This window comes from Diaphorina citri, unplaced genomic scaffold, assembly GCF_000475195.1.
Source record: "Diaphorina citri unplaced genomic scaffold, Diaci psyllid genome assembly version 1.1 scaffold14, whole genome shotgun sequence".
NCBI lineage: Eukaryota > Metazoa > Arthropoda > Insecta > Hemiptera > Psyllidae > Diaphorina > Diaphorina citri.
The window spans coordinates 19,313-40,039 of NW_007377453.1; the positions used below are offsets into that span (position 1 = coordinate 19,313).

The window sequence follows — 20,727 nt, forward strand, 5'->3', positions numbered from 1 at the left end:
GTTGTCATGAAATCACAACTAGGTAGGTACCCACTCATAATTCATAGCATAGGTAGGTTATGTGTGTAACTGCAGAACCTAGTGTAATAGTTAAAACTAGCTTGGTGATGAGTTTTTTCAGATACCTACCTACCCTGTAGAATGAAAGTTAAGGTAGATATGGTAGGTCTATTTATCATTAGATAGACTCCGAAAATTTGGAGCATCCACTCCCCCCCGTCCATTAGTGTTTGGACACGTGTGGCCCCCCTCGACAAAATCCTGGATATGGCTCTGGTAGGTACCTAGGTATTTACTAACCTAATTTGTTACCTAATAATTTTTCCTAGATTTCAAATATTAAATTTACACAGTACCTAGGTAGTCAATCTCTCACATCTTTTTATTTTAAGGTGAGAACCTATTTTTCTGATCTTTTCTCAGATTTTGAAGGTAGGAAACCATTTTTTTATCTACCTACTTCTAACACTCTACTTTCTAAACCTAATAAACTTCATTATCTTCCTCCTTCTCGTCATCATCATCCCAATCATCATCTTCCCAAGCGTATCTTCCCCTTGACAGCAGCTTCTTCTCTCCCTTCTCCTCTGCCTTATCCGTCTTGTCTTCCCCCTTTTCTTCTTTCTTCGCCGCCCCGTTGACTATGCCGCCTAGGCGGTAATTTCGGGAGCCGCCCATCATGGTCTTCGGGTCGAAGGCGTCCCCTACTTTGATGTGGCGGTCGACTATGCCGAGTTCTACCGTGGATAAAGTCAGGGCTTCCTTCGGCTTGAGCATGATTTTGTCCGTGTTCACCGTGTGCCTAGAATAGAATAGAATTGAATTGAATAGAAGAGAAGAGAAGAGAAGAGAAGAGAAGAGAAGAGAATGGAATGGAATAGAATAGAATGAAATAGAATAGAAAATATGGAATAGAATAGAATAAAATAGCAAATAATAGAATAAAATAAAGTAAAATTAGATTAAAATAGAGGAGGTTGAGACGAAACCCGGAAAAACGAAAACTCGTCAATAGTCGAGTCTATTAAATCTAGAAGGATGTTGTCGTCTAACAGAATAGGAGAAAGCCAGCCGTTCCGAGAACGAACTTATTATCCGTTCAGAATAAAAGCCGCCCCGGGCCGGAATCGAACCCGCGCCGCGGCCTAGCTTACAAGGCAGACGATCTACCAACCAAGCTAACTAGGCTGACTGAAGGGGGTTTTATTATTCAAAAGTTGTATACTCACTACTCACCCTGGTTCATGCATTGAGTTGGCACTGGCAGCATACACCACCAACTGTTCCGGTAATGTAGGACGAATGGTCAGAATGTCTGCGTATTCTATTTCAGACCCGATGTTCATCACTACAATATGACAACCCATTGCACAACAAGAAACAAGCCCATTTTGATTTCAAGCATGTGCAAATTATGGGAGTTCCTTCCTTACTTACTTAGAAGATAAGGTGGAAATTGACTTTCCCTGTGAAGTCACAATATGGAGTGCAAGGTGTAAAGTTTCAGGTTGCGGTTATAAACACGGGCTAGGCTAGACTTTTCAAGCTTAGCCACCTCAGGTATTCACCCAAGAAAGAAGCTCTCAATTTACTTTCCTTGGTAATTGTGCACAAGCCATGACAGTGGAAAAGAAAGCTTCTTTTTGTATGTATCCTAACCCTATAATAACATTAATAACACTAATCACTGCTCCAATAGTGAAAACTCCTTTTTGTGTTTAACCTAACCCTATAATAACACTGGTCACTGCTTGTTTGTGTCAGTTCCTTTGGTAGCAATCTTCCACCCTTTGGTGAGAAAACCAATAGTATTATGATTAATACATAATTATAGCAGGTATCATCACCATCAACATGATCTTTTTTAAAGGTTTTTGAAAACTGAACTGTAACCACGGATGAGGTCTTATCGTTCCGAAAACGAGAGTACGTTGCGGGGTGGAGGAGAAAACTAGGCGTTCCGAGAACGAATCTTTTCCGTTTAAGATAAAGTTTGCCTCGGGCTGAAAACGAGTCTGCGACCTAGCACTTACAAGGTAAGCGCGCGCGCTACCATCCATGCTAACTAGGTTGGCACTGAAGTGGTTTTCTGACCCCATTTTCCGTTTTTCGGGCCAAGAGTAGGCATGGGCCGTGTGAAGAGAAAAAGAAATAAAGAAAAACAACAAACAGACGAAAGAACGAATGAATAAACAAGCAACCGTGGTTGTATTCGATTAAGTGAAATTTAATTCAGTCAAACATGGTCGAACCAATGAGATTGTGAGATTTCGCTGTGTTTATGTCCAAAGTGGAATCTCCTTGGTTCAGCCATGTTTGACTGAATTAAGTTTCACATAATCGAATATAACCCATCTCACCTGCATTAGGGCTAGCATCCCAATGGAAAGGTGACCGGGCAAAGTCCCGACTGAATGACTGGTACCGTTTCGGTCCCACATTGATGGCCTGCGGGGTCTCCCGTCTGGTCCCATCTGATAAATGAATCCTCCATACCCAACTCCTACTACACTTACCTGCATTAGGGCTAGCATCCCAATGAAACGGTGACCGGGCAAAGTCCCGACTGAATGACTGGTACCGTTTCGGTCCCACATTGATGGCCTGCGGGTCTACCGTCTGGTCCCATCTGATTGCGTTCGGTAGCAAGGTTCTTGTACCAATAGTTCGGATTAACGGGGAGCCATGAGTAGAGGTTGGTGGTGAATCCTTTGGTGAGGAAAACAAAGAGTATCATTAATGGCCGAAGTCACAGTCGAGATTTAAACTTTAAGTTCAACTCTCGGACCTTAATACGTTTAACCCTTAATACAAGGGTTAAACCAAATAAAATCTGATTGTAGTTACGGCCATAATTAAACGAAATTGAATTCTTAACTTCTAAGCGTTTTTTTTGAAGATGTTTGATTGAGGGAACTGTACCAGCTAAGGTCTTATCGTCCCGAAAACGAAGAGAGAAGGAGGACAGGATAGGATAAAGCCAGCCATTCCGAGGACGAACATTATCCGTTCAGGATAAAATCCACCCCGGGCGGGAATCGAACCTTCGGCCTAGCGGCTTACAGGGCAGACGCTCTGCCAACCAAGCTAACTAGGCTGGAGTTCTAAGCTTTAAATCAATGGTTTTGCATTTAGTTTGCCCGTTAGTCATCATAGCTCTCGAACGGTTTGTCCAATTTTGAGGAAAAAAAGTTCAACTTTTGGGGCTCTAGTAAGGGTCTTTTATTTGTAAGTTCGATTTCGACCGTTCACTGAACTGATTTTCTGAACCATTTTCCGTTCCCAGATTAAAAGTGAAAGGCAAGAAAAGATCCCGAAATGCCAAAAAAAGGCAGGGAAAATAACTACATATTTATCTTACCTGCATTAGGACTGGCATCCCAATGGAACGGTGACCGGAAAGTCCCGACTGAACGTCTGGTACTGTTTCGGTCCCACATTGATGGCCTGGGGGTCTACCGTCTGGTCCCATCTGATAAACGAATCCTCCATACCCAACTAATACTACACTTACCTGCATTAGGGCTGGCATCCCAATGGAAAGGTGACCGGGCAAAATCCCGACTGAATGACTGGTACCGTTTCGGTCCCACATTGATGGCCTGCGGGTCTACCGTCTGGTCCCATCTGATGAATGAATCCTCCATCCCCAACTCGTCACCATTGTAGGTAATGGCGGTCCCAGGTAGCAGCAGGGTTATCATGTGAAGGGCGTCAATAAACTCGGCGTCGAACCGACTGGCGGCCCGCTTCTGGTCGTGATTACCGATCTGGCGGAACAGAGGTGGGAATGTAGGGTTAGATCGGTTAGATACAAAGTCAGATCAGACAAATACAGAATTACAGATAGGTACCTACCAGGGTTAGAATGGAAGCGGAACAAAGGGTAGGGTTATAGATCGGTGGTAACTGGTAATGGTAACAACCTCTTCTTCTTGTTGTAGCGGCTTCACCTGTAGCCGAATGGTGATCGCAGAATAAAGAAAGAACATCTTTCTTTTTTATCTGCCATACACGGGGATGATGGTCTCTATCTGTAACCAACTAGCCATGTTTAATTGGCTCGTCCTGAACCGCAGTCAACCATTGTGAGGCCTTGTACTTATTCTTTGAAAGCAGAGAGAACCTTTTGAAAACTGCAAGTTAGCTAGGCTGCCAGCTACCTTAACAATCACCCAATGCAGTTAAAAAATGTTAAAAAGATTATTTGTATTTGAAAAAAAAAAAAATAAATAAATAAAAATAAAAAATTAAAAAAATAGCACAGTGTTAAAAAGGGAATTTAGCTTAAAAAAAAAAAAAAATGTCAAGATCTTACCACCCAGTTACCCCATTTGCCAGCAGGTTTCAGGGTTTCCCAAGTCAGAATGGCTCCGGCAAAGTCCCTAGCGTTCGATTGCCTGCTCAATCTCTCAATAGGCAAAAAGTTGAACGGGAAATGAGCGCCATTCTTTGTTTCATTTCCGAAATATTTCATCATCTTCTCCAACGGACTGTAGCATTCGGTCATGATCAGTCTGGGGAAAACGAATAGAATTGAATAGAATGAAAATGGAATACTCGTAGAATAGAATAAAGTTAAAAAAGAAAAGAAAAAAAAAAAAAAAAAAAACGATTATTTCACCGCCTTTTTTTTTCGTAGCCATGAAACAAATCCAATTATTATTTAATATTATCTAGGTATTTTATTTTTCAAGAGGTTTGATATAGGGAACTGTAACTACCAAGGTCTTATCGTCCCAAAATAGACAGGTAAAGGGACAGCCAGCCGTTCCGAGAACGAACCTTATCTGTTTACGATGAACTCGGGCTATTCTGTTAGCTTGTAGGGTAGAGCGTCTGCCTTGTAAGAGCTAGGAACTGGGTTCGATTCCCCTCAGAGTTGAATTTTAGCCTAAACAGATAAGGTTCTCAGAAGGGCTGGCTTTCTCCTATCCTGTAGGTGCTCCTTCTCTCTTCAATTTGGGGACTATAAGACCTCTCCTCTCTTGTTACCAGTCCCTCAATCAAACCTCTCTCCGTCTCTCTCTCTCTCTCTCCCTCTCTCCCTCCCTCTCTCTCTCTCTCTCTCTCAAGGAAAATCGTCGATCTGAAACTCCTAGCTCACTTCTTCCGATCACTATATCTTTTCTTTACTCTGCCAACACCATTCGGCGAAAGCTAAAGCCGCTACAACAACAACAACAACAACAACAACAACAACAACAACTAAATATTTCCAAAAACGAATGTAAACTTTTGTCGATGGTGGAGATCGAACCCGGGACCTTCTGCATGGCAAGCAACCACTTTACCACTGGGCTAACCTTGTCCTCCTATTTAGCTATTCAAAGTTGAGTATGGTATCATATTTACCCATTTATTTTAGTCAATCTATTTACCCATTTTGCTCACTGTTTACACATCTAGCGTAGAAGTCACCTCCAAAAGACGCACCACCCTCGCCGTCACTTAACTCACCTGGTGTACCCATCCAGCAGTATATAACTGTCCAGTAGTTCCCGGAACTGTTGTACCCATCTAAAAGTTACTCACCTGGTGTACCCATCCAGCAGTTTATAACTGTCCAGTAGTTCCCGGAACTGTTGTACCCATCTAGAAGTTACTCACCTCTTAGCTTTGGTTTCCGCCAGGAGGTTGTTGAAGTCTGTGATGGTCCCGAACACGGGTTCGATGTCCCGGTAGTCAGAAATATCGTAGCCGAAATCCACCATGGGCAGTAGTTCCCGGAACTGTTGTACCCATCTAGAAGTTACTCACCTGGTGTACCCATCCAGCAGTTTATAACAACTGTCCATAGATAATGGGTACCTACCTACATAACTACCTAGATTTTAGAACTAGGTAGAGAAAGCAAAGTGATAGCCCTAACTCTAATCAGCAAATTTCCTTTTAAGTGCAGAAATTTCTGGATTATGTTTTCGCCATATATTAGTCAAATTTAAACAAAATCATACAAACCATTCGAGGGTCAAGGTGAAATACAAAGACAAGTTAAAAAGTCAGAACTCACTTAGCTTGGTTTTTTTTTTTTACAACAGGCCCTTCTGGTAGGTACGAAAAATATCGAGCATCGTCCACCAAGTTCTTACACAGCTGTTTTTCATAAATCAGCTGATTTGAATATCAGCTGACTCCAGAGTAGGGGAGGGTGTCATTATACCTCGATAAAATTTATGACTTGACTTGGACTCGAACCATTAAACTCCAGGTTCTAACTCCACCATGCCAACCACTACAGCATAGATGTTGGAGATTAGTTTGAAGTTTATAGGTCTCTGGTACTGATGGTTGATGGTACAGTGCTTCTTATTACCTAATAAATTAAATTAAATGAATTAAATTAAATTAAATGCAGTTTCTTTGTGTTATTATATCACAACTTTGGTGCTCACTGCAGCATTGTAGGATTTCCCCAATATCTCAATAATCCTAAAATCTAATGTTTACCTACCATGCTGGCAGCGGTCGCTATGCCCATTTATATGTCATAGGTAGGTATAGGTACTTTACTTAGTATATCGATGGTAGATAGGGAGCAACTTGCTATGATGGTCTCACAACTGGAAGAGAGTGAAATTATTATTACCTAATAAAAGACTCACAAGTCATGATCTCATAAGGAAAAGTAGGTAGGTACTTTACTTAGTACATATATCGATGGTAGATAGGGAGCAACTTGCTATGATGGTCTCACAACTGGAAGAGAGTGAAAGTGAGGAAAATCTTCGTTCTGGCTGTGAGGTTACATCTTGACTTCTACTTGTTTGGTGGGGGACTGTGAGTTCACAATAAGTAGGTACCTACACTGGGAGGCAAAATTAGCCGGACGCTCGTATTTTATGGTTTTTCTCAAACTGCTGTTCAGTGTTTAATGATGGTTTTCCCGAAAAAAATTGAACACTGAACAGCAGTTTGAGAAAAACCATAAAATACGAGCGTCCGGCTAATTTTGCCTCCCAGTGTAGATAGTTTTTTTTTTTTTTTTTTTTTTTTTTTTTTTTAGAGGTTTTACAGAGGAATTTTAACTCCATTCCGATATAAATTACCCTCTCTCCTCGTAAGGAAAATCCTCGAGCTAAAACTCCTAGCTCACTTCTTCCGATCACTTACCTATCGTTTATAGTTATACAGTCGAACCTGGATATAAGAGAATCCAGGGGACCACCTTTTTTTCTCTCTTATATCCAGGTTTCCACTAAATCAAGTTTCTTGTAGAGACAGGAATTACATTTCATAATGTTGACTTTTAGACAAATTCTCTTATGTGGAGGTACGATTTAAGCAAATTCTCTTATATAGAGGTCCAAGGTACAAGAATTCTCTTATATAGAGGTAATCGATTACCTTGGGCCAAAAAAAAAATCTCTTATATCGAGGTTTCTCTTATATCCAGGTTTTTGGCTAAAAAATGAAGGTCTCAGAAAATTTTCTCTTATATCCAGGATTCTCTTATATCCAGGTTCGACTTGTTAATTTGCTAGAAAGATAAGGAGAGAGGCCCAAGGAGAGAGGCCCATCTCCAAGAAGTTAACTATTAGCTTAGGAGATTCAATGTTACTGACTCATTCTCCCAATGACAAGTACGAAAAAAATTCTCCTCAGATGCATTATATTATATAGGTACCATATTTTGTTAAATAAAGAAGAAAATATTCAATTCAATACCTTTCGCTTTGGTTTCCACCAGGAGGTTGTTGAAGTCTGTGATGGTCCCGAACACGGGTTCGATGTCCCGGTAGTCAGAAATATCGTAGCCGAAATCCACCATGGGCGATTTGTAAATGGGAGACAGCCAAATCGCCCCCACCCCGAGGTTCTTCAGGTAGTTGAGTTTTCGCATGATGCCTATAGGGGGTTAAATGTGAAGGGACAATAATTGAAAATTACTAAAATTAGAGGGGCAACTGATGCCTAAAGGGGTTAAATGTGAAGGGGCAATAATTGAAAATTACTAAAATCAGAGGGGCAACTGATGCCTAAGGGGGTTAAATGTGAAGGGGCAATAATTGAAAATTACTAAAATTAGAGGGGCAACTGATGCCTAAGGGGGTTAAATGTGAAGGGGCAATAATTGAAAATTACTAAAATTAGAGGGGCAACTGATGCTTAAGGGGGTTAAATGTGAAGGGGCAATAATTGAAAATTACTAAAATTAGAGGGGCAACTGATGCCTAAGGGGGTTAAATGTGAAGGGGCAATAATTGAAAATTACTAAAATTAGAGGGGCAACTGATGCCTAAGGGGGTTAAATGTGAAGGGGCAACAATTGAAAATAACTAAAATTAGAGGGGCAACTGATGCCTAAGGGGGTTAAATGTGAAGGGGCAACGATTGAAAATTACTAAAATTAGAGGGGCAACTGATGCCTGAGGGGGTTAAATGTGAAGGGACAATAATAAGAAATTGAACTGGCAATTATGGTACATACCTATATCAAGGGATTAAAAAACATCAAAGAATCTTAGCTCCTTGTTTGATCGATCGTGCCAGGAGGCCCGCGAACGTCAAGAGTTCGAAGCGCAACCCGGCCTTTATTGACAGGAAGTAGATTTTTGGTATCTATCGTCATCGATCGACTTCTCTAAAAATCAACGCTTTTTTCATCCATTCCCTCCATCACTATCAATAGGCAAAATTCAAGGCCTATTAGGCCCATTTTAGTAAACAGTAGAAACAATTTGTTTCGCAAAAGTTGTGCAAAAATGTCGCGAAACAAATGTCTCCCGAAGTAGAGTTTTGGTATCTATCGTCATCGATCGACTTCTCTAAAAATCAACGCTTTTTTCATCCATTCCCTCCATCACTATCAGTAGGCAAAAATCAAGGCCTATTGGGCCCATTTTAGTAAACAGTAGAAACAATTTGTTTCGCAAAAGTTGTGCAAAAATGTCGCGAAACAAATGTCTCCAATGTTGAGCAACAAAATTAACTCAATGGACCATATTAGTACCTAATGCAGGTGAAAAAAGGAATGACCGATGGACCATTTCTCGTCGTGACTTTTCCAGGACAGGCCAAAATTCATTTCTCGTCTCGTTTCGAGTAAAAAAAAAAAATAAAATAATAATAATAATAATAATTAAAATGAGATAAAAATAAATAAATTATTCTTATCAAGACAATTTCGATTAAGATGATTTAAATTGGTGAGCTTTCGATGTCACTCTTAAAAAAAAGCTAGAATAGTGATTTTTCTTTGAAAATAAAGGGAATAAAGGGAGAACGGGCTCTAGTCTTGATTTTAAATCATTACATGAAGGTAAAATCGAAAAATAAAATCAAGAATAATAATAAACTGAATATTAATAAATGGTATACCCATCCGTATAAACAGAGCTTGTGCCACGGATTGATTTTGATATATGGATTATTATGGATATGCACTAGACTAGACTGTCCAGTTCTAGTACAGGGCTGTATTGGCCGTATTTTATCGCTGAAAAAGTGTAAATATCGCTGAAAATGTACTATATCGCTGAAAAATGAACGAAGAGGCTGAAACACCCATTTTCTTTCCCTTAGGAAAGCGGGAGGGAGCAGGAAAAGTGTCTTGACGTTTTCATCCCTCTACATTTGACATGATAAACCTTTAGCAAGGCGGCAACAGGGTGTCAGGATCCGTCGTAGAAAATTAAAGCCGGCCCCTCCTCAGGGCCGTGTTTATAGGAGGGCAGAGGGCAAAATTTGGAGCATTGCCCCTCGGTCCATTAGTGTTTGGACTCTCCCCCCCCCCCCGACAAAATCTTTCATACTTCCCATTGCCCCTCGGTCCATTAGTGTTTGGACTCTCCCCCCCCCCTCGACAAAATCTTTCATACTTCCCTGCCCCTTCCTGTACCCTCTCTGGAACTCTGTCTTAGATTGTCTGGAGTAATAATAAAATATTTAGAAAGGGGAATCAGAAGTGAGAAGGAAGGTCGAAAGAGAGAGATAAAGAGAAAGATGATGAAAGGGAAAAGGTAATGAAGCACAGAGAGAGAGGGAGATAGAGATACATAGAGCCTAGAAAGGGAGAGAGAGACAGAGGGAGAGGGAAAGAGAGAGAGAGGGAAAGAGAGAGAGAGGGAAAGAGAGAGAGAGGGAAAGAGAGAGAGAGGGAAAGAGAGAGAGAGAAATAGAACCGAGAAAGGGAGTGATGGAGAGGGAGAAAGAGAGAAAGAAAGAGAGAAAGAAAGAGAGAGAGAGGGAGAGAGAGAAGGGGAGAAAGAGACAAAATGTGGAAAAAATATTTTTCCCCCCTCATAATTCTTATTTTATCCCTTTATAAAAACTCAAGACTTAGAAAAGCCTGGGGAGCTTTCTTGCCTATATACCACACCAGTTCGATACAGACAACTAAATAGCCATCTCTCTCTCTCTCTCTCTCTCTCTCTCTCTCTCTCTCTCCATCTTTATGTTCAATTCCTCCCTCTCTTTCCTCTATCTTTATCTTACTTCCCTTTCTGTCTCGGCCTGTCTCTCTCTCACTGTCCCCTACCGTTCTCTTAAATTCCCCCTCCTTCTTTCTTCCTCTCACTTCGTCCTTGTCCCCCCCCCCTCTCTCTCCCTTCCCCCTCCTTATTGGATGATTATAGATTTTCCACTTGGTCATAAGAGGTTAGAAGAGGGGAGGGAAAGTAAGGTGGAGGGGAGAAGTATTGTCCTCCCGAAATTCACGTCACACACACAGTTCTTGATAAGAGGTCAATACACTGGCCTGCATGGCTACCGAAATAGTATCGCTCAACACTCCCTCCTCCTCCTCCTCCTCCTTTGTTTCTTCTATTATTTTTTTCCACATTATTTTCCCTTTTCTTTTTTCTCTCCTCCATTTCGTTTTTTTATTTGCTTTTCATGGAATAAAGATTTAATTTTTCTCATAACAGTTCATCAGATTCTCTCGACCTCCCTCCCTTTCTTTCCATCTTCTTCTCTCTGTATTTCTCTCTCTCTCTCTCTCTCTCTCTCTCTCTCTCTCTCTCTCTCTCTCTTTTTTCTCTTGCTCGCTGGGAAAGGCGCTAAAAAAATGGGATAAATTTTGAAGATTAGGGAGAGAGAGATAGGGAGGGATAGATGGGAGGTAGGTAGGTAAGTGGGGAAACATTAGGGCAAGACACTATAGCATTTTTTACCACCACCAACCCTCCCGTGTGAAGTTTTCAATTTTCAAACAGCCTTCGGGGCTAAGTAAAAATGAAAAAGGCATTTTCGGCCCGAAAAACCTGCGAGTATAAAGATAAAGCCCTGATGTCCCTTTCTCTCTCTCCCTCTCTCCGTTCTTTCTCCTCTCCCTCCCTTTTTCCCTCCCTCTCTCTCTCTCTCTCTCTCTCTCTCTCTCTCTCTCTCTCTCTTTCTTCTTCTCTCCCCTCTTTTACCTCTTTTTCATTCCTCCTCTCCCTCTTTCGTACACTCTTACTCTCTCTTTCATTCTCTGTCATTTTTTTTTATCTCTTATCTCTTTCTCTTCTTCCCAGAGTCTCTGTCTCACTCTCCTTTCTCATTTTCTCTCGCCTCCTCTCTCTTCCTCCCCCTCCCTTCCTCTCCCTCCCTTCTTTTTTTTTTATCTCTTATCTCTTTCTCCTCTTCCCAGAGTCTCTGTCTCACTCTCCTTTCTCATTTTCTCTCGCCTCCTCTCTCTTCCTCCCCCTCCCTTCCTCTCCCTCCCTTCTCCCTGACTCTTGTTTATACGCTTATCTTTTATGAGAAGAGAAAAGAGAAGAGAAGATAAGAGAAGAGAATGTATAATAAGTGTATGGGTGGCTTTTTTATGGCATATCTTTTGAAGGCGCTAAGTCTGCAGGTATGTGTGTTAGCGTGTGGCTACACCTACCTAAGTAAATATTAGAAGAGAAGATAAGAGAAGAGAATGTATAACAAGTGTATGAGAGGCTTTTTTATGGCATATCTTTTGAAGGCGCTAAGTCTGCAGGTATGTGTGTTAGCGTGTGGCTACACCTACCTAAGTATATAATTTTATGACACATCTTTTAGAGAGGAGTTTATTCGAGGCTCCGAAAATGTTCGTGCCTTTGTTCTAACATGGGCACTGTTATCTCCCTCCTTTTCCTATTTTTCTGCCTAAGTATATTATTTTATGACACATCTTCTAGAGAGGAGTTTATTCGAGGCTCCGAAAATGTTCGTGCCTTTGTTCTAACATGGGCACTGTTATCTCCCTCCTTTTCCTATTTTTCTGTAGATCATATCAAACGTCTCCGGTTGATCCACGGTCAGAGTGTGGTTCAGGAAGTCGTGGTCCGAGGGTTCGAAGTCCGCGTGGTTGTCGGCAATGGGCTCGTCTTCAAAATGGTCGGCTTCGAATATGAACGGAACTGCGTCCATTCGGAATCCGTCCACGCCCTTCTCTACCCAGTATCGGAGAACATTCTGGAAGAACCAATGAAGTGAGTTTCGATTTTCATTTTATTTTTTTATTTATTTTTTCAAGATTTTCCAACTTGTTTGTTGTTTCAACATAAAGATTTCTGGAAATGTCTGTTCGGTTTTGAAAAAAAAATAATTAAGTTTTGATTGATAGAGAGTTTTTTTTTCACCCAGTATCGGAGAACATTCTGGAAGAACGAATGAAGTGAGTTTCGATTTTCATTTTATTTTTTTCAAGATTTTCCAACTTGTTTGTTATTTCAACATAAAGATTTCTGGAAAGGTTTGTTTGGTTTTGAAGAAAATTTTAAGTTTTGATTGATAGAGAGTTTTTTTTTTTTTTTTTTTTTTTTTTTTTTAACTCACTTTACGAGTATTATGCCCCTCTGTGCGCGAAGAGGCAACACAGAGGTGATTTTTTTGCTCTTTGGGCTTAATAGCGCCACCACACTTGCTGCCACGGACCACTTCATTATTTTCAATGGTTATCTGAAAGAGGGCCTCTGAGTGAAAATTCCATTTCTTGATGAAAAAATTCCAATAATTAAAGAGCACTTCATGTTTTTTTTTCATCTTCACATGCTTTGGCAGTCAGGATGTTGAAGTTGAAAATTAAAAAAAAAGGTACCACAGAGGTCGATATTGAAGTAGGGTTGTATTTTACGCGTTATCACATTTCAGTGCTCTTACCTTCATTTCATCGACCACGGCTTGGAATCGATAGTTAAGATCTGGCTGCTGAATAGCAAAGGCGTGATAGTAATACTGCTGTCTCTTGTCATTCCACTCCCAGGCTGAGCCACCGAAACAGGACAACTGTGAAAAGAGAAAGCACAAGGGGTAAAAGAATTAAACCTTGTTCATTTTTGCTCAGTCAGTTTTTTTTTCCTTCCAAAAAATGATGATAATAATTTAGTACTTATTTATACTGCTCGCATAGGACTGAAAAGTCCCTTTACTCCAGCAGTAGGCTAGTACTATTATTGTGGTCAAATTCTCAAATTATATGAGGATAAAATTCCATACCTCGGCTGGGATTGAACTCACGCCCTCCTGTTTACCAGGCGAGCGCCTTGACCACTACATAAAATTCCATACCTCGGCTGGGATTGAACCCACGCCCTCCTGTTTACCAGGCGAGCGCCTTGACCACTACACCACCAGGTGAAAATGAGCCGTAACTGCGTATGCGCTGTCTTATAAGAGCAAGGACGATTCCTGACTGGGGTGGATTTTACCCTAAACAAATTAGGTTCGTTCTCGGAACGGTTGGCTTTCTCCTCTCCTGTCTTCTTTCTCTCTTTAATTTTTTAGGGACAGTAAGACCTCCGTTGTTACAGTTCCCTCCATATCAGAGGTTCTCAAACTGGGGGGGGGGGGGGGGGGGGAATAATAATAAAAAATCAACGCATCACTGCAAGTACCTTTCAAGTCACCAATGCCATCTCCGTTGACATCCTTGAAGGATCTCGGGTAGATCTGATAAATGATTGAGGTCTGCCACCAGTCAAGAGCGGCATACTTGGCAGTGACCGCCGGAAGTAAAAGGGCAACGGTACAAACCGCCATACAGAGGCGTAGGGGAGACATGGTTGTGAAAGGGCTCCGAAAGTTGGCTCCGGAAATTTGGCTCCGGAAAGGGCTCCAAAATTTGGTTCCGGAAAAGCCTTTGTAAAAGTCTCCAAAAGTTGGTTCTAGTTTCCGGAAATTAGGTTCTAGAGCTACGAAAGTTGGTACCAAGGGTTTTGGTACCCACAGGCAAGGTTTCGTCGGTTTTGGTTAGCTTGACTTCCGCATTACGATTGGAAAGATGTTGAGGTTTGAAATTGATCTGTAAAAAAAAAAAAAAAAAAAAATGGAGTAAGAAGGTAAGTTCCTGTAGTAGCTCAGGAGATTGTAGAAGGAGCTCACTCAGAAAAAATAAATAGCTCATCCCACAAAAGGAAAAACAAACAAACAAACAAAAAGACAGGCACATGAACAAACAAAAATATCCGAGGTCAACTCAAAAATTCACTTAAAAGAACAGATTATAATTAGGTATTACGTTAGTTACTTTTATTTTTATTATTATTATTATTATTTTTTTCATTACCTAAATTTTAAAATTACATAATTATAAGTACCTAGAGTTAATCTGGTATACATCACCTTTAATTTCCAAGTTTTTCAATAATTTACCTCTGATTTCAGCAAAAGCTCCACAGTCCACCGACTTTCAATCCAAAATGACGACTGGGAACAGATCTAACTCTATTTTAATTACTATGAACAAAATGTAATTAGAGATTTAGACTATTAAAGAGATTTAAGGCGATTTAATTATTTTATAATATAATATTAAGCACCTATGCCTCTATTAAATTATCTATTATTATTTTATTAATCTACCTATTGTAGCAACGAAATTATGAAGTAGGTAATAAAATAGGTATCTAGTGATATTTGGAGTATTGTCTGAGCAGGTGTCAGATTATTGAGGGTACTTGTCCGATATACCAGGTGGTTAATAAGTTCGGATAACACCCATCCGCATTGCAACCATGCACAATGGTGCTTAACTTCAGTGATAAATCGGGAATTATTGGTTAATTCAAAGTCCTATGGCCGCGCCAGAAGAAAAAGAACAAGGAAATCATGGACGCAAAATCTTAGACAATGGTTCCAGGAATCTAATTCAACGCTGTTTGCTAAAGTGGATAATAAGGCCGCGCCAGAAGAAAAAGAACAAGGAAATCATGGATGCAAAATCTTAGAGAATGGTTCCAGGAATCTTAATTCAACGCTGTTTGCTAAAGTGGATAATAGTGATTTAGTCAATTTGATCGTCAACGTCCAGTAATGGACATGGCACACCAGGAAGAAGATGGCCGCGCCGCCTTAGTTAAAGGCTCTAAATTTTCGGAGCCTGGCCTACAATAAAGGAGAAAATTTGAAATTAAGGGGGGGGTCCTGGGCCCCCCTAAGTAGGTACGACCCTGGATCTCGTATTAGAGGAAAATTTTTAGAGTGAACACTACCTACTTGAATTATTTTTAATTGATCAACCAACTATTAGATACCTACTAAGTTATGCATATTTATTTTTTAATTTTGAAGTGTGGTCCAAGTTGTATACAGGGTTATTCCCCTCAGTGGTGTAGTCGTCAAACCACTCGCCTCTTAAATGAAAAGTCGTGGGTTCAATTTAGTGATGCACGCGGGAATTGATCCCTCGAAAAAGCGCTTACAAGGCATTCGCCCTACTTTACATACTATCATGCTGGCTTATTAGATTCTTTGATTATTTCTATTAATTATGTATTTGATAGGTATCTACTGTAGAAGATTTTTCTATTATTTTTGATACCTAATTCTAAATAATTGAGACAAGTAGGTATGTAGTATGTACTAATCTCAACAGACCTTTAATCCTCTGAGAATAGCGTCAATAGTTTTATTATAGGGCCCTTAGTTTTATTGTAGGGCCCATAGTTTTATTATAGGGCCCTTCGTTTGATTAAAAAAATTAAAAATGTTTTTTATTTTTTTATTCACCTACCTACTCAAATCAAGTCCATTTCGTAAGATCAACATATACCTACATACGTTCCTGCGTATTATTTTAATGGAGTAGGTACTTGAGATTCTGAGATGTTAGATTTTGGATATTCTGTGTGTCCCTGGAAAATATCTCTCCCCTACCGTGTAGGGAAGTGAAGCAACGGGGAGCATGGTGATTAATGCGATGGGTGACTGCCCTGGGCTACGTTTCTGATAGCAACTTTGCACTTCAAAAATAGGAAAAACTAGTGAAATATACATATCAGGCCACTTAAAATCGCTATTTTCTATCCTGATGAAAAACATTTCAACCCACCTCAGTTAGCTATTAGGGTAGCATGTCTGCCTTGTAAGCGCTAGGCCGGGTTTGATTCCCACCCGGTACAGAATTTATTGCAAACAGATAAGGCTTATTCTCGGAACGGCTATTAGCTTCCTCTAATTTCGGAACTGAAACTTAGCCACTCACTATCTGGTAGACCTGACTGGTACACCTGATCAGGTCCGCCTTACACAGGCTACTTAAAATCTTTTTTTTTCTATCTTGACCCAAAATTTCGGCTCCTGAATCCTGATCTGTCACTGTTTCCGTCCATCTGTAGGAATCGATGATGATGATGATGATGATGATGATGATGATGATGGTCTGTCATTTTCCATCCTGGAAAAACTTCCTGCCACCCTGTCTACAAAATGAGGATTTGTAAATTTGTTTTTATTGATATAATCCTGGAAATCTAGGTATCTCTATTTTCAGCTTTAATAGCTATTTTTTACTTAATCATAGCTATGATTGACATTTCGTCAATCGGTTATCTTCGAATCGAACGGTTTATGGCCATTTGTTTGATAACTACCTATCTAACTTCGGTTTCAATAGGATTCTTTGATAGTTTCGTCATGTTTATAGCACCCCAATGACGCAAAACTAGTTAATTTGGTGTTAATACACCCTAGGATTTAGGTAGGAAATTTATTCCAATGCCTATTAGGTACATATAAGAAACACAGGGTCAGCCTAGTTAATAGCTTGGAGCGCGTCTGTCTTGTAAGCGCTAGGTCACGGGTTCGATTGCCGCCGGGCGGATTATATCCCAAACATATAAGGCTCGTTCTGGGAACGTCTGGATTTCTCCAATCCTGTCTTCCTTCTTTATTCTCCTCCGGGACGATAAGACCTTGGCAGTAGTTTATTCCTCTATCCATCCTCTATCAAACCTAAAAAAATCTGGTGTGAACATCACACGACTTTCCTTATCCTATTGAATGGTGCTTATTTGGGTGTTCTGTTGTAACATTTACAATATCTTTAGTGGCAACCTCTTTGGTGGCTATCACCATTAATATCCTTTTTATATTTATATTTTTCTCCATCCTTTTCATTGTTAAACCTATGTATGTACTTTGTTTGATGTAAATAAATGAGGGCCTGTTTAAACTGTTGGCATAATGGGACTTTTAGTCTTAGCCGACAGTATAAATAAGGTATATTAAATAAATATCTCTAACCGTTTAGTCGATATAGCTGAAAACCGCAAAAAAAACGGTCAAAACCGCCAAAAAGCGGTCAAAATACCGCCAACCGCAGCACCTATTTTAACCAAAAGTTTTGTGTTGCATCCTTGTCACATTTGTAAATTAAATACCAAATTTCAAGTCTTTCGCTTATACCGTTCCCAAGATATTGTTAATTTGTTAAATTACACCGAAAACCGCTAAAAAGCGGTAAAATGCCGCCAAGAGTTGCACCGGTCTTAACCAAAAGTTTCGTGTCGCATCCTTGTCACATTTGAAAGATACATACCAAATTTCAAGTCTCTAGCTCTTACCGTTCTCGAGATTATTTTGTTTACAGACAGACACACACACACGGACCAATGGCTGAAACTTTGTATTCAGGCTCTAGGAACCTCAAAACGTGTTTTGGCACTAAAACCTGACCATCGAAAATTTGACCCGATTACATTACTTTCCTTCCTATAGGATAAGGAAAGTAAAAAAAAGGGTAACTGATAGGTACAAGGTACATAAATACTGACCTTTAAATCCTCTGTAGGTACCCTTTCACACAAAACTGAGGAGGAAAGAAATAATTCTATACAGCATTAAACACACAGAGATCTCAAGTTAATTAAAAGCATGTTAAATAGAAAGTAAAAAAAAAGGTAACTGATAGGTACATAAATAATGACCTTTAAATCCTCTGTAGCCTTTCACACAAAACTGAGGAGGAAAGAAATAATTCTATACAGCATTAAACACACAGAGATCTCAAGTTAATTAAAAGCATGTTAAATTAAAAAGGAGACTAAGCTAAAAAAAGTTCCAATGAAAAGAACAAAATTAAACAATAGTGGGAAAAAGAACCTACTGAATTAAAAAATCATCAATGAAAATTAAAATTCTCTTATTTGGAAAGTTAGGAGGTGATTGTTTGGTAGATACCTACCTGCTTATTAGGATTATAATTATTATGTATAGGTACTTTAAATGGACTTAACTGTAAGTATTTAGATTTAGTACAGGTACCTATCTATGTTTAATCTAAGTAGGTATCTATCTATACATAGGTACAGTAGAACCTCGATTATGTCAACTTCCATTATTTCAACTCTATTATTTTAACTCCAAAATCCATTGTTTTTTTTCTATCTTTCAAAGGATATCCTATCTCATCAGAGGAAGAGATCATAGAAAGTGATCATTTCAACTACCCCCGGTCCCAATTAGTTGAAATAATCGAGGTTATACTGTAGTTATAATGTTATGGCATCATTGCCGGAACAAAAAGATTGTTTAACAAGTATTAATCTGACTTTAACAATGATGAATTACCTAGGTAGTTGTTTTATTTGTTCAATGTTGATGTAGATATTTTATCGAATTTCAATTATCTGGTATAATGAACTGAGTTTAAATATTATAAACAATAGTGCCGGCGCTTTTACGTCGAAATACTCGTAATTGGAAAGGAAAAGAAATGCGGTTTCTTCGTGTTATTATTTCACAACTTTGGTGCTCACTGCAGCATTGTATTAGGATTTTTCTAAAGTCTCAATAATCCTAACATCCAATGTTTACCTACCATGCTGGCACCGGTCGCTATGCGCATTTACATGTCATAGCTACTCATTTTCCTCACGAGGCTGAGTGGGCCCCGCAACAACCAGTCACGGAATCAATCATTTGCATGACGCCAAAATAGTTGAGACGGGCGTCAGAGGGGAAATTCCGAAAGGAAAATACCTACATGCTCTAAATTTTTGGGACCTGGCCTACACAGCCCTGAATGCTATAACTCGCCTCCTTACATTAACCCTACCAAGCCTGGATGGGGCCGGGAATAGCCAGCAGAACGCTATTGGCCATAATGGTTATACCCATCCGGATACCAACCTAGCGCAGTGTTGCTTAACTTCAGTGATCTATTGATAACTGGAGCATTCAACGTGCTATCACTGTTGGTTCTAAGTTATGAGACACCCTGTATTATCAGTCTGATCTGATGAGACTATAAAACCATTTATTTCCCTGTGTAGTGTACAACGGAGCAGTTGCAAATGGGTAAAAATTATAAATAAATGGTCGATTCCTATGTAAAAGGTTGGGAAAAATCCAAATCTGAGGTCAAAACTCCGAAAAAATAACTGTAAAAGGTCGAAAATTTAATTTTTATTTTCTGTTCTAATCTTCTAATGAAAAAGAGTTCAAATATGTGTGACGTCAGACTTTACGCAGTTGTTTTTTTCGTCCGTTAGGTAGCGCCACTATGCAAGCGCGCTAGCGGAGTAGCAGAAAGAACTGCGCAGAAACGTATATGCGCACAAACACATTAATGCGTTGCCTGCGAGGGAGCTTTGCTCAGGATATTTGATGTGACGTCATCGCCTACGGGAGCGTATGCCGTGACGTCAAAGTTCACGATTTACCGGTACTTTTTAAATCGATTTATCTCGGGATCTAGAAGTCGTAGAAGAAAAAGGAAAATTCTGTTGGTCCTCATTTTTCCTGCTCTGGGTCTTTGAAACATCATCCAAGTAAGCGCAACTGATCTATTGTACATACTGTGTATTTACTTACATTAGGGAGGTACATAGGAAATCAGGTATTTACCTACCCATTTTTCAGCGGAAATAAAAACAATACACACTGATGAGTTTTGTGATTTTATTTTAATATTTCTCATACTCTCTTTACTTAGAATAAAATCATTTAAAAAATATGGGTAGTATATAGTGGTTGTTTTCGTTGTGGTGGTGTTATTTTCAAATGTCGATGTCGGGAACATGAGTACATTGAAACCGTGGTCGCACGATGCAGCCTGAAAATCCAAACCTTTGAAAATGATACTGCCCTCTCATATTCCAGTATTGAGAGATTCCAAGACTCGGCGAGCCACGCGCCGCCGCGCCACGCGCCGTGGGAACAAGGCTTCACACTGGAGTCGCGCGAAATAGGTCTCCTCTAGAGTGTGAGAGGTCTCTAACTAACGAATAGCCTCGTGTGCAGAGTCATAGTTAGTCAGTCTCTCCGTGTGTAGATAGCTTCTAATTCTCTATCATTTTCATAGGTTTTGCTTTTTAGGTGGCATCGCACGAATTCGCGCTTCTAATGTGTGACAGGCCGTCGTCAATGTAGTCCGGCGTCTTTTCTTTTCACTTTCTATCACTTTCTTTACCTGCCTCGGTGGTGTAGTGGTCAAGGCGCTCGACTGGTAAACAGGAGGGCGCGGGTTCAATCCCAGCCGAGGCGTGGAATGTTATCCTCATTTATTTGAGATTCTGACCACATAATAATAGAGCTCTAAGGGTTAGGTGG

General features: G+C 40.0%; 1 protein-coding gene across 1 annotated transcript; it reads right to left on the minus strand.

Moving 5' to 3' along the window:
* Nucleotides 1-245: 245 nt before the first annotated feature.
* On the minus strand, nt 246-14,637 carry LOC103507138 (maltase 2). The gene is made up of 11 exons (XM_026821987.1): nt 14,548-14,637; nt 13,791-14,197; nt 13,057-13,190; nt 12,178-12,369; nt 5,536-5,585; nt 4,319-4,517; nt 3,515-3,770; nt 2,596-2,709; nt 2,361-2,516; nt 1,237-1,363; nt 246-802 (listed from the first exon to the last, which is right to left on the minus strand). Exons 2-11 carry the CDS (start codon nt 13,954-13,956, stop codon nt 484-486), a joined length of 1,713 nt encoding a protein of 570 aa, XP_026677788.1. The 5' UTR covers nt 13,957-14,197; nt 14,548-14,637; the 3' UTR covers nt 246-483.
* Between the last annotated feature and the right edge of the window lie 6,090 nt (nt 14,638-20,727).